The sequence below is a fragment of the Molossus molossus genome, unplaced genomic scaffold (assembly GCF_014108415.1).
Source record: "Molossus molossus isolate mMolMol1 unplaced genomic scaffold, mMolMol1.p scaffold_m16_p_12, whole genome shotgun sequence".
NCBI classification, from domain to species: domain Eukaryota; kingdom Metazoa; phylum Chordata; class Mammalia; order Chiroptera; family Molossidae; genus Molossus; species Molossus molossus.
In genome coordinates this window covers 38060983-38075352 of record NW_023425347.1, presented here as the reverse complement: position 1 = coordinate 38075352, position 14370 = coordinate 38060983, and the positions used below count along the sequence as shown (strand labels likewise).

General features: G+C 39.9%; 1 protein-coding gene across 1 annotated transcript; it reads right to left on the bottom strand.

Annotated features, from left to right (window-relative positions):
* Window positions 1–732: 732 nt before the first annotated feature.
* On the bottom strand, window positions 733–13869 carry BCL10 (BCL10 immune signaling adaptor). Its single transcript, XM_036257498.1, has 3 exons — window positions 13565–13869; window positions 3999–4287; window positions 733–1580 (listed from the first exon to the last, which is right to left on the bottom strand). The coding sequence occupies exons 1-3, from the start codon at window positions 13619–13621 to the stop codon at window positions 1228–1230; spliced, it is 699 nt and encodes a 232-aa protein (XP_036113391.1). The 5' UTR covers window positions 13622–13869; the 3' UTR covers window positions 733–1227.
* Window positions 13870–14370: the final 501 nt, after the last annotated feature.

The following is a 14370-nucleotide window of genomic DNA, read 5'->3' as shown; positions in this document are numbered from 1 at the left end:
TATACTACAAAAATCACCCAGTCTTTAAAAATTTTTTAAACCAATATGCCAGTCTTCTTCATAATTGATAAACTCCATCAGTCTATCCAGAAATGCAACTTGATCTCACACCCTGAAATGTTTTCTATGAAAATTGGTACATATAAAATAAGTGTTTTAGATATTTACTTCCATTGAAAAGTTTGAAACTTCCAAAACAGCACTACAATTTAAAAACTTTTATTGTTAATAGCACGTTTCCATCTCTGCTTTTTGCAACTAATGGAAAACTATTAGATGGATACCAGGAAACAGTATAATTTAAATGAACAGAATGAGGGCATAATTTGTAAATGCATAAATTCAGTCAAACTTGTTATATGACAAAGACAAATCTAACTAATGGACTGCTTATTCCAAACAGTATTAAAAACAGACTGTCACATATACACATGGAAATAAACATTTTGTTCTAGTTACTTTTACTCATACAGTAATCCTCATTAAAAGAGAATAAAAAGTACAGAAAAAGTAATTTTTAAAAATCTCATCAAATTACATGTAATACCAGGGTTTTGTAAACATTTTTCTTTAGGAATGAAAATGCTAAAGCAAAGAATGTGAAAATCTTAAGAAAGTAGCATGAATTAGTAAGGTTAATCAATGTATTTTGGCAAACTGAGATCTTAGGTGGCTCAAACTCTGTCAGATGTCCCTCTGCATCAAAAGAGAATTCTGTAAGTGTCTGTAAGCCAAACCGAGTAGGAAAGAGATTTTTTTTTTTTTTTTTGGTAGACTGGCAGTTTTTCCCATCAGTGGTTGGCTTTATTACCAATTAGAAACAACTTCATCCTGAAAATTGACTGCTGGATGGCTGGAAAGGACTATTAGATTGTAAAAATTTCCAGCATATATGCACTGAGAAACATCATTCCCAGCCTAAGACTCTATTATTAAATAGAGAAATGTTACCTATTAAAATTGGTCTTAAAACATAAAAAATGTAAAAACACTGAATACCATAAAAGTGAAAAAAAAATTCTGAGAAGTACATGATCGACATGATTTACTTTAGTTACCTAAAAGTAAGTTTCTTTTATTCAAAAAGTCTATTTACAAAGTGTGCTTACATTGCATTTAAAAAGACATGTATCAGGTGTTAATAAGTCATTATAGTAGTTTTATAAGAAGATTCATATCCTTCCAAATATTAGTCATTATTAAAAAAAATTAAAAGGCTGTAAACCATCATTGCCGTGAAAGAGCACGTGATCTTAGGGGAAGAAACATCTCACTAGAGTTTCCACAAGTTCCTTCTTCTAACTGCAGCTCAGGGGGCAAAGGAGGAGCCCCAGGGTCCCCTGGTCTGGGAAGTGTAGTTGAAGAGAAGGTAGGGTTTTCAGTTTTGCCTACTTCTAGAACAGGCAAATTTAGAGATGAATCAGTAGAAAAAAAGGGCGCTGTGCTGGATTCTCCTTCTGGATGGTACATGAGAGTGGATGCTATCCGTTTTTCAGAGAAATAACTCTCATCTGAATTGGATCTAGAGAGGTTGTTTGTGGCTCCATCTGGAAAAGGCTCACAGCTGCTACATTTTAGTCCTACAATGAAATTATTCAGATATCAATAAAAAGTAACAAAAAACATTGAGTCCAATTTTAAAGAATACAAACTAGTTACCACACAAAATTTAAATAGCAATTTATAAATTCTGTCAATCTATTTCACATTTCATTTGCTTTTCCCAACAACTACAAAGTATATACAATTATTTACATTTTCTAGGTAAGGAGATAGTCTCAAGAAAACCAAATGACATGGTATAAACTCAATTTGTATCAAAGGACTTGGGAAAAATAAAGTAGCGCCTAAAATTTTTATGAAGAAATGGCTTTCACAACTAATATTCTTTAGCATACTGGCACAAAAAAACCCCATTATCTAATAAAAATAAAATTTAAACAGGGCATATACTAAAATTCTATGAGTTAGTTAATCCCAATTACTGAATCTTATATCATAGGGGTTAGAAGTGGAAGGGATTTGAGAGATCATCTGGGCTAGTCTCTCACTGTTAGAGATGGAACAATTGGGGTCCAGAACAGTGAAGTCATGCCCAGCATTCCAGGGCTACTTCATGGGAAAAGAAGAGTAGACCCCACGTCTCCTCTTCCCATTAAGCAATGTTCTGGTTCTCAACCTAACAATGTACTTAAAATTTTTTTTCTTTATTGATTTGAGAGAGAGGGAGGAAAGGAGAGGGAGAGAGATACAGAAACATCAGTAAGAGAGAACATCGATTGGCTGCCTCCTGCATGCCCCTCACTGGGTGGGCATCAGGCCCACAACCTGGGCATGTGACCTTCTGGTGCATGGGTGATGCTCAACCACTGAGCCACACCAGCTGGGTAACTTAACAATTTACTAAAATGATGGCAGTTGTTCTGACCAAATAATTTTACCATGTAGAAAGGGTATGGCCAACAACTAACCTCAGTGTAGAAAGAATAACCACATACACAAATTATCTTTCTGTCAGGCTTAGCAAATATTCAACCCATAACTATCTATAGACACAGAATCTTCTGAGTTGACAAATTTTATGTAAAACCTGCAAAGTCTATAAAGCACATTTATATGTCATTTTTTCACACCAGTGTTTCAACTTCACAATACAGTCAATATTTCTGTTCCATGCTATAGAAACTATTTTCTTAAATATGGCTCAGAAGGGGAAACTTCCAATATGTTCCAGCATGCACTCACAGACAGTGAGCTCCTTAAGGGCAGAGCACTAAATTACTCATTTCTGTATCCTCAGCCCCTGGAGCAGCTGGAACAGAGCTACATCACATTCACTTTTAACTTAAGTGCTCTGGAGAGAGAGACAGAGTGAGATGGGGGTTTAGGGGGAGAGGGGAATTTAGATTGTGCAGGCAATTCTACACACCATTCCAATTGTGCTCTGGGGAGAGGGTGAAACAGGAGGCATGAATTTGCTATTCCTTCATCAGTATCAATTCTCATGCCTCTCTCATTTTGCCAGACTGAGTTTGATTCTAGCATTACAAGTTATGTATAATTTATACAACATGCTTCTTTTTTGTTTGTGTGTTAATCCTTACTTGAGGATATTTTTTTTCCTTTTTTTTTTTTTTAAAGAGAGAAAGAGAGAGAGATCAATGTGAGAGGGATGTATTGATTGATTGCCTCCCACACGTGCCCCGACTGGAGCTGGGGATAGAACCTGCAACCCAGGTATGTGCCCTTGACCAGGAATAAAACCCGAGACCCTTTGGTGCGTGGGCCAATGCTCTAACAACACTAGCCAGGACCACAACATGATTCTTATAAACACAGCCAATTACTTCATCTTGTGATCAACTGGTAGGAGAAAAACTATCAGACTTGGACTTATTAAAATACTTTGCCTACAGCCCTGGCTGGTTTGGTTTAGTGGTTAGAGCATTGGCCCGCAGACCAGTGAGTCGCAGGTTCAATTCTGGTCAAGGGCACATACCTCGGTTGTGGTTCGTCCCCAGTCCTGGTTGGGGTCGTGCAGGAGGCAACCAGTTGATGTTTCCCTCTCACACAGATGTTTCTCTTTCTCTCCCCCTCCCTCCCTCTCACTCTATCTGAAGATAAATGGAAAACTATCCTCAGGTAAGGATGTAAAAAAAACACAAAAAACTTTACATACTATTCTTCATGTGTTATGTGCATTTTCAGGGGTTACTTTTGAACAGATTAATCTGACATTCTGCTGACTAGAAACAAACCCAGTGTAGACTGGGGCTTTGTTATAGTTACATTTTCTATAAATGATATTATTAAATGAACACAGATACAGAACATTAAGTGATATCCTACTTTTCCAATGTAATGACATCCTATTGTAAGGCTAAAAATGCAAATGAATGTGATTCTGAAGCTTAAACTTTTCCATAAAAGCAAAATGATCATTTGTCTTGTTTTGCATTTTACTTTTAAAAGTACATAATGAACTCTTGGATATTTACCTTTCAGATGTTCTAGTTTTATATTTCGAAGTTTCAGCACTTCATCTGTTATTTTCTGTATCAGGAAGTTCTGGGTCTTTTCTCGCCGAATAGATTCAACAAGGGTATCTAGTCCTTTGGGGTTTTCTTGTAAGTAGTCTAACAATTTTCCAGCCCTTTTTCTACTTGATGTTCGGCAAGAAATTTCTTCAGTGTCTTCTCTACTGAGTATTTTTTTTGCACGGAGATGATCAAAATGTCTCTCAGCTATGATTTTTTCACACAGATACACGCGCAAATTTTCTAAAGCCTGAAAAACATAAAATGTGCTTTATGTTATTATTTTTTTAACACCTAAGGAAATCATGTAGGAATCTTAAGTGATGGGAGAAAACATCCTGAAGTCAGGAGGCTCAGGCTTACTAAAATGCATGCTATTAAGATGAAGGTCAAGTAGACAAAAGTAGGTCCTAGATCAGACATTCCTTACAACTTCTGTCCTTCTCTGGTCTCATTTTCACACTTATAGGAGCAAGTCCTGGGTATTGTGAGGAGGGGAAATTCTAATCTGGAGGGCCTGGCTCCATGGAAATAGAGATGTCTGCTGAAGGCCACCTTTGGGGCTAAAGATGAGAGCAGAGGCTTCCATACATTCTAGTTACCATTCATCAAGGAATCCAGAACTAGTCAGGACCAGAGAGGATAACTGAGAGGTCTCACAGTTCATAACTTTCTCATGTTTGTTAATTTTCCATGAAACCATTAAAAAAACCCCACCAAATTAAAAGGGTCCATAATATGTCTATCTTTGGAGTCAGTTGGAAAGACTATAACTCAAGTGAGTCAGTTGGTAGAAGGAAGGTAGAAAGGGGTGTGTGTGTGTGTGTGTGTGTGTGTGGTGGTGGTGGTGGTGGTGGTGGTGGTGGGAGAAGAAACCTAAAGGAATAGTGAGTGTTGGGAGAAATTAAAGAAAAGAAAACCACAGAAAAAAATCCTAGACCTGAGGTAGCTAAGGAGGCTTACTTAGCAGAACAATGACACGGGTCTCAATAATAGTCCAAAGCCAGTAACTGTATTCTAGCTCTTCCATTTACTACACATATGATCATGGGTAAGCATCTTAACTCCTCTGTATCTCAGTTTCCTCATCTAAGTGTTATGAGAGTTAAGTACATGTGAAGTTTTTAGAAAAGTGCTTGGTACACAGTAAATGATCACGTTACGGATGGTAACAATGATAACTAATTTGACTTACATTTATAATGATGAGCAAGAGGCAATGGAAGATTTTGGAAATACCCTAGTATATGATGGCAGCAAAGTAGACTAGGACTAGTTCTCAGTCCACTAAAGCCCACATTCATGCATTAATTCACACAACAAACATTTCATATATCTAAATACCTAATATACCAGTGCTGAGCATGCAAAGATCAACAAGACTCGAATCCTGCATGCAAAGCACACAATGGCCTAGTTGGAGAGTACATATCACATGCAAGCCAATAATTATAAGACAATGTGATATGACTCAGAAATTAGAAGACTATTACTGGGGAAGCACTGAGTAAGCAATTACCTCTACCTCCAGGACCTAGGAAATTTACAGAGGCTATACTTTTGCTAGAAGCATGAAAGAGCACAGTGAGGAACTACTGAGAAGTCTGGGGTAGTTGGAACACAGGCTGCATGTGAGAGAGTGGTGAGGAATGTAGTTAGGAAGGAAACCTGGGATTGAATCATAGAAGAATTTTTATAACATGCTGAGGAACACACATTTCCCTGTAGCCAAAAGAGCCATGCAAGGTTTATAAATAAGAAGCCATAAGCCTTGGCTGGTTTGGCTCACCGGTTGGAGTTTTGGCCCGCAGACCAAAGAGTGAAGGGTCCGAATCTGGTCAAGGGCATGTACTTTGGTTGCGGTTCAGTCCCCGGCTGATTGGGGTCGTGTTGGAGGCAACCAATTGATATGTCTCTCTTACATCAACGTCTCTCTCTTTCTCCCACTCTGACTGAAGATAAATGGAAAAAATATCCTTGGGTGAGGATTTAAAAACAAAACAAAAAAACAAAGAAGCAATAAGAAAACTTTTGCAGAGAATCGAAAGGAGCAAAAATTAGGTTCAGAGGAGACCAATCAAGATTGCTGTAAAATCTTACATAAAATATGCTGAGTGTATAAATTTAAATTGTGAGGACTAGATTTTTATTTTTTATTCATTTTTGTTACAGATGTTTCTCCTTTTTCCCCAATGACACCTTCCTCCCTGTCCCCAGCTTTGTTGTCTATGTCCATCTGTTATGCATACATGCATAAAAGTTCTGTGGTTTCTCTCTCCCCCATCCACCCTCTCTTTTGAGGAATGTCAGTCTGTACCCTACTTCTATGACTCTGGGTCTGTTTGGTTCATCAGTTTGTTTAGTTCATTATACTCCAGAAATAAGTGAGATCGTGTGATATTTTTCTTTCTCTGCTTGGCTTGTTTCGCTTAGGATAATACTTTCCAGGTCCCTCCATGTAGTCTTAAAGGATAAGAGATCTTTCTTTCTTAAAGCTGCATAGTCCTCCATTGTGTATATGTACCATGGCTTTTTTATCCATTCGTCTACTGATGGACACTTGGGCTGTTTCCAGATCTTAGCGATTGTAAATAGTGCTGCTATAAACATAGGGGTACATATATCCTTTCTGATTGGTGTTTCAGACTTCTTAGGGTATATTCCTAGAAGTGGGATCACTGGGTCAAATGGAAGTTCAATTTTAGAGGTAACACCATAGTGTTTTCCATAGGGACTGCACCAGCCTGCATTTCCACCAGCAGTGTACTAGAGTCCCCTTTTCTCTACAGCCTCGCCAGCACTTGTTGTTTGATGATTTGTTGATGGTGGCCATTCTGACAGATGTGAAGTGATACCTCATTGTTGTTTTAATTTGCATCTCTGATGATTAGTGATGCTGAGCATTTTTTCATGTCTCTTGGCCATTTGTATGTCCTGTTTGGAGAGGTGTCTATTTAGGTCCTCTGCCCATTTTTCAATTGGGTTCTTTGTCTTCCTTTTGTTGAGTTGTATGAGTACTCTATATATTTTGGAAATTAACCCCTTATTTGATGTATCATTGGCAATTATGCTCTCCCATATGGTGGGTTCCCTTTCCATTTTGATGCTTATTTCTTTTGCTGTGCAGAAGCTTTTTAGTTTGATATAGTCCCATGTGTTTTTTCCTTTTTCTCTTGCCTTAGGTGTTGTTATCAGTGAAAATTCTGCTGCGTATATGTTTGAAATTTTGTTGCCTACATTTTCTTCTAGGATTTTTATGGATTCACGAGTCACATTTAAGTCTTTTATCCATTTTGAGTTTATTCTTGTGTAAGGTGTAAGTTGGTGGTCTAGCTTCATTTTTTTGCATGTAGCTGTCCAATTTTCCCAACACCACTTATTGAAGAGGGGTCTTGACTTCACTGTATGCTCTTGCCACCTCTGTCAAATATTAATTGAGCATATTGTCTTGGGTCAATTTCTGGGTTTTCTGTTCTGTTCCATAGATCTATGTACCTGTTCTTGTGCCAGTACCGGGATGTTTTGATTACAGTGGCTTTGTTTGATAACCTGCTATTTGATATTGTGATCCCTCCTACTTTGTTCTTCTTTTTCAAGATTGCTGTGGCTATTCGGGGTCTTTTTGGTTCCATATAAACTTTTGTAGTGTTTGTTCTAGTTCTGTGAAATATGTCATTGGTATTTTGATGGGAATTACACTGAATCTATATAGATAGCTTTGGGTAGTATGAACACTTTAATGATGTTAATTCTTCCAATCCATAAACATGGTATATGCTTCAATTTTTTTTATATCTTCCTCTATTTCTTTTTCCAATGACTTATAGTTTTCTGTGAACAGAGATCCTTTACTTCTTTGCTTAAGTTTATTCCTAGGTATCTTAACTTTTTGGCCCCGATGATAACTGGGATTTTTTTTTTTTAGTTTCTCTTTCTGTGAGTTCATTGTTGATATATAAGAAAGCTGTCAATTTCTTTATGTTAATTTTGTATCCTGCTACTTTGCCAAATTCATTTATTAAGTCTAGTAGATTTCTGATGGGAGTCTTTAGGGTTTTCTATGTACAGTATCATGTCATCTGCAAATAATGACAGTTTCACTTCCTCCTTTCCTATTTGGATCCCTTTTATTTTTTCTTCATGCCTAATTGCCGTGGCTAAGACTTCCAGTACTATGTTAAATAAGAGTGGTGAAAGTGGACATGCCTGTCTTGTTCCTGTTTTTAAGGAAAATGCTTTTTGTTTTTGCTCATTGAATATAATGTTGGCTGTAGGTTTTTCATATATGGACTTTATTATGTTGAGATATGATCCCTCTATTCCTATATTGCTAAGCATTTTTATCAGAAATGGGTGCTGGATTTTGTCGAATGCTTTTTCAGCATCTATTGATATGATCATGTGGTTTTTATTCTTCATTTAGTTTATGTGGCATATCCCATTTATTGATTTGCGAATATTGTACCATCCTTGCATCCCTGGGATGAATCCCACTTGGTCATGGTAAATAATTTTTTTGATGTATTGCTAGATCTGATTTGTTAATATTTTGTTAAGGATTTTGGTATCTGTGTTCATCAGGGATATTGGCCGAGACAAACTAGATTTAAAAGATGAACTTGAGCCCAGCTGGTGTGGCTCAGTGGTTGAGCATTGACCCATACACCAGGAGGTCACCAGTTCGATTCCTGGTGGGGCATATGCCCAGGTTGTAGGCCTAATCCCCAGTGGGGGTCATGCAAGAGGCGGCCAATTGATGTTCTCTCTCATCAATGCTTCTATCTCTCTCCCTCCCTCTCTAAAATCAATAAAGGTAAATTATTAAAAAAAAAAAAAAAAGATGAACTTGAAAAACTTCATCTGTTGTCATTTCTACAACCTATATGCTGATGATTCCCAAATTTGTGTATGTGATCAAGATTTTCTCCTATACTACACATCCCAAAGGTACTCCAAATTCAGCATGTCCAAAACATCTTGTCTCCCCCTATTCTTTTCCTCTAAAGTTCTCAACTCATTTGGCACTCAACTCATTTGGGAGTACCACCATCCATCTAATCATGCTATAAACCTACAACTGATCCTTGACTTTTTCTTTTTTCTTTTAGTCATTTGCCACATCTGATCAACCACCAACCAAGACCTGCCACTCTACCCCTTATATTTATCTAATCTGCCCTGTCAGTTCATCTCTTTTATTAGCATTATTCTAGTTCAGGTCCTTATGATATGTTGCATGGACTATCAACAACAGATACCTAGCTATACTTCCTACTTCTCTCCTCCCCCTCAAATGTCTCCTTCACACACCTATCAGATCTTCTAATTTCTCAAGAGAAAATGGAAATCTGGAGTGTTATATAAAGTCCAATATTGAAATGTCACCACCTAATTTAAAAAAAATCTAAAACACTGTTCTACCCTTGACTTAAAAAGATAAATTTCCTCAACAACAGCAGAAGAGTAGAGAAGTCAAGAGTATGGTTGTGATCTCAGACCAACCTCAGTTCAAATCTTGAGAGCTGGCACAACTTAACCTTTCTAAACTCCCTGTTCCTTATAGATAAAGTAGTAACACTTACTTTGGAGGACTTCCAGAAGCACTAAATGGGACAGTGCATATAAAGGCTTGACACAGTCTATGACACACAGTAAGTGCTCAATAAATAATAGTTATTTGATAATGGCAGACAGGGTGCTTCACAGTATGGATCACACCTACCTCTCCAGCTTAATCTATCACCACTTCTATCCATCCTGGTACTTTAATGTTGTACCTAAAACTGTGGTTCATCACTCTACATTTCTTTACATTGTTACCTCTGTCTTGTTTTCTCTTCTCTATACCCCAAGTTGCTATTCATCCTTTAAGATCCAGAACAATGGTCATCTCCTTCAGGAAGTGTTACCTAAACTTCACAGAATAAGTTAGGCACCCCTGTCCTCTGGCCTTGCAGTACCCTGTGTATACATTTCACTTTTTTTTTCTTTATTGATTTAGAGAGAGAGGAATGGAGAGGGAGAGATAGAAACGTCGATGACAGAGAACATCAATTGGCCACCTCCTGCATGCCCCTCACTGGGAATTAGGCCCACAACCTGGGCATGTACCCTGACCAGGAATTGAACTGGTGACCTCTTGGTGCATGGGTCCACGCTTTTCAAAGTCACCAATGATCTCCTTAATGCTAAATCTGACACTTCAGTCATCTTACTTCTCAGCACAGACACAGTTGACCACTACTTCCTTGAAATACACATACTGTCTTATATGCATATCACAATCTCCTGGCTTTCTTTCCATCTCTGTGGCTATAACTTCTCACTTTTCAAAACTCTTCTATGATATCCCACTTCCTTTCTAGTTCTCAATTTTCCCAAGTCTTCAACCTCATCCAAATCACCATCATCTCTCAACTATTTAAATTCTAATAGTCTCTTCGCTGGTTTCCCTCTTTTTACTTTTGCCCTCCTCAGCTGGTACAATAGGCAGAGGGATCTTTTAAGAATATAACATTAGTTCTTCAATAGGTCTCTACTGCACTTGGGAAAAAAATCCAAACACTTTCCTATCATGTGTAAGACCCTTCATAATACAGCTCTAGCCCACCTTCCTAATTTCACCTCTAGCCCACCTTCCTAATTTCACCCGCATTCTTCCAATTTTCCCAAGTCACAAGGTCTTGCCTGTTTTAGGTCCATTGCAAATTTTATTCGTCCTAGAATAATCTTTTCCCAGTTCTGTCATATCTTTCAGGGACCACTTTAAATGTAACCTTCCCTGACCGTCCTATCTCAAATAGATGCCTCCAGTTATTGTTTCAACATCTGTGTCTCTTTAGTAGTACTTACCATAATTTGTCATTACTTGTTTTCAACCCTAATGACCTACATGTTTTACGCAGGCAAGAAACAGGTATGTTTCTTCAACTCTGTATACTCTGAACTTAGCAGAATGCTAAATAGATAGCATTTGGATGGATGTGTTTTGTAACTTGTAATTATCATTTTATGTTTATCTACCTCCTCCTAAAAAATCAAACTCCTTTCAAACTAGGACTGTGTCTTAGTTTAAAATTTTTGAACTGTTAGATTCAACTACAGTATCAACCTTCAGTTATAAAACTAAACTAAATTCAAACAAAAAGATTAAGTAAAGATCTAGATGGGGTAGATGGGAAGGAGTAGGATAGTGAAGAAGTGGGAGTTTCTAGGAGGATTGATGGTAGTATACTATCATTCATCAAGACAGGGAACACAGTAGGAACAGCAAGCAGCTTTCAAGGGAAGGATGATAAAAAGTTGAATTTCAGACAAGGGGAAAAACCTGCAGGATATAAAAGTGGATTTCCAGCAGATATCTGGAAATAAGTGCCTGTAATTGAGAGAAGGAAGTCCAAATACGTGGATGATAATTTAAAAACATTCTAAGGTGCCCTGTCTGGTTTTGCTCAGTGGTTAGAGCATCAGCCTGTGGACTGAAGGGTTGTGGGTTTGATTCCAGTCAAGGGCACATACCTGGGTTGCAGGTTCGATCCCTGGCCCCTCTCAGGGTCATGCAGGAGGCAACCAATTTATGTGTCTCTCTCATATCAATCTCTCTCTCTCTCTCTTTCTCTCTCGTCCTCCCTCACGCTCTCTCTTAAAAAAAAAAATCAAGTGGAAAAATATGCTTGGGTGAAGATGAACACAAAACAAACAAACAAAAAATTCTAAGGTCATAAACCATTTTGAAAATATGACAAAGTGTCTAAAGAAAATATGTACACAAACTTTTTTCCCATAGACCTCCTTAAGCCTGTCCATGATTCCCTAAGGTTATGAATTTCTGATATGGCTATAAAATAAAATTCATGGAGATGGATAATATCAATTAACTCATAAAATAAAATAAAATAAAATAAAATAAAATAAGGCCTGGAAGCCACTCTTCACATCTGTGTTTGTGTACAGGCTTTATATCCGCCCACTTGTAACGTCTCACTGCCTGTTTTATCAGCTGTAAAATGGAAATGAAAATTATCTCCCTTAGAGGTTGTTGTAAAGAGTCAATGGGAACTTTGTAAATTGTATGACACAACAGCTGGAACATAGCAAGCCTTGCTCTTGGAATTCATGGCTTTACTGGCACACATTCTTGAATAAGACAGCACTCATTTATTATATATTAACTCTCAATGTCCCAGTCTCATTGCAACTACAATGTAAAGTAAGGGCCTGACTGTTATTTTTTGTACCTATCCAGGCCAAAGAACAGTACTTCCCATATACTATATTCCATAAATATCTGCTGAATGAAGAAACTAAGGCACAAGCCCATTATGTCCAGTTTCCTTCTGCTAATGAATCTGACAGTAATCATGAACACAATGTAATAAACCTTACAGAGGAGAGAAAAGGCGGGGATCTGAAGTAGATGCACCTTTATAAAGCTAATGTCCTGCCCAGCAGGTGTGGCTCAGTGGATTGAGGGTTATTCCATTGACTAAGAGGTCCCGGTGGATTCCCGGTCAGGGCACATGCCCAGGGTTCCGGGCTTGATCCCCAGTAGGGGGCGTGCAGGAGGCAGCCCACAGATGTTTCTCATTTGGATGTTTCTCTCTCTCCTCCTTCCTCTCTATAAAAATCAATAAAAACATATTTTAAAAAATAAAAATAAAAAGCTGTTGTCCTGTCCAATTTACAAATATGATTTTCTAAACTTTATGTTGTTAAGCCAGAGCACACTTCATGTTGAGTTTCTGTTTTTAATCTGAATTGATATAAACTATTTTAATGGCAGGCACTCATATAGGTCTCAAACGGCAAAACAACTAAAGGCATAGGAAAAAAGAGAAAGAAGTCATATCTCAACAAAGCCACTATTTACGAATAAATATTAAGATTTTCTGCAGCATCCAAACAGAAAAACAAAGTTAAACTTCTGAATGTTTTCAACGTTTGCTTGCAAATTACTTCTCTGCTACAGGTCTTCATCCCCCTCCTCTGAATTTAAATATGTGGGCGTTTGCTTACTAGGGGAATTCCAGGTTGTGCTTTCAGCTGTTGAGCTTCCCCCAAACCCCTTTGCAAAGATGTTTCACATATTTGCTCCACTACTTGGGATCCTTTATCTGGTCCAGCCTTGGCTCCGGGTTGAGCCAGCAGCCTGGACAGTCGACGTAAGGAGGAACGTGAGCCGTCGACCCCTAACAACGCAGCTTCAAAGCGCAGGGGGTTGAATCACCAGGGACCATTGAGGAGTGGGCAAGAAGCCGACTCCAAAGAAACACTCCACTGAAGGAGGTTCCGGACACCCTGCCTTTAGCGATTTAAAACGTGGATGCACGGGTGGTCGGGGATCACTTCCACCGAGGCCCCAGGGACGCAAGCTGGCGGAGGCCCTGTCCGCTCCTCCCACGCGCAGGCCCCTCCTCCGACCCCGACTCCAGGTTTCCGCTTTCCTGGCCCGTGAAGCCCGCCCGCCCCCCGCCCACCCCCGCCCGCCCCCAGCCCGCGGGGCGCCTGGGCCACACAGCGCCACTCACATCCTTCTTCACTTCGGTCAGGTCCTCCTCGGTGAGGGACGGCGCGGTGGGCTCCATGGCAGAGGCGGGGATGGCGCTTCTTCCGGGTCCGGGAGCTAGGCTGCGCCGCCCCACCTAAACTGGGGCTGCAGCCTCGGGAGGAGGGGCAAGGAGGGGAGGCAGGGCGGGTCGGGAAGAAGAGCTGCCCCTTCGAAAACAGAAGGTGTCGGGGGTCAAACCGTAGCGCTTCCTGCCCTGCCTCTCGGGCGACGACGACGCACAGCGACGTGTCCCGCGGCCCTCGGAACCCCGCTCCGCTCCTTCCCTCTCCGAGAGGCTCCGGCGCAGGTGCCTTCCCTCGGCGTGGGCGGGCCCCAGGCGGAGCCCGCCTCTTCTCTGCGGCAGCCAACCAGTGCCAGCCCGCGGGCCAATCCTGTCCCCGCCCCCTGGCCGGAGCCTTTCAGGAGTGGCTCCGCCCACAGCCTCAGGTCCTTTTTTGTGGGGCTCCCGGAAAGGAATAGTTTCCGGGGGTGGGACCCGTGGCTGTTGCGCCGGGGGCACTCCCCGCCTTCGCAGGCTGATTACCGGTGGAGTCAGATCTCGGCTCATCTGTGTCTTTGGGCTCACTCCTTTTTCCAGACCCTGCCCTACAGTTTCCTGCCTAGTTTGCCCGCTCAAGTTTTTAAATCGTTTGATCACATGGGGAAACACACAGCCTAACTACAATACTAAAGAAATTTTTGAAAGAGGAAAACTACCTGAAAGCCCACTACTTGAACACGCAGTTTAACGTCTACATAATTTTTGGTTACTGCTTATTATAAATA

Bases quoted from the DNA above. Each gene is read 5' to 3' on its own strand.
- BCL10 (XM_036257498.1), bottom strand. From the start codon at position 13,621: ATGGAGCCCACCGCGCCGTCCCTCACCGAGGAGGACCTGACCGAAGTG. The intron at 4,288-13,564 runs GTGAGTGGCGCT...TATGTTTTTCAG, and splicing joins TGACCGAAGTGAAGAAGGAT to GCTTTAGAAAATTTGCGCGT. The intron at 1,581-3,998 runs GTAAATATCCAA...ATTTCATTGTAG, and splicing joins AAAACTAGAACATCTGAAAG to GACTAAAATGTAGCAGCTGT.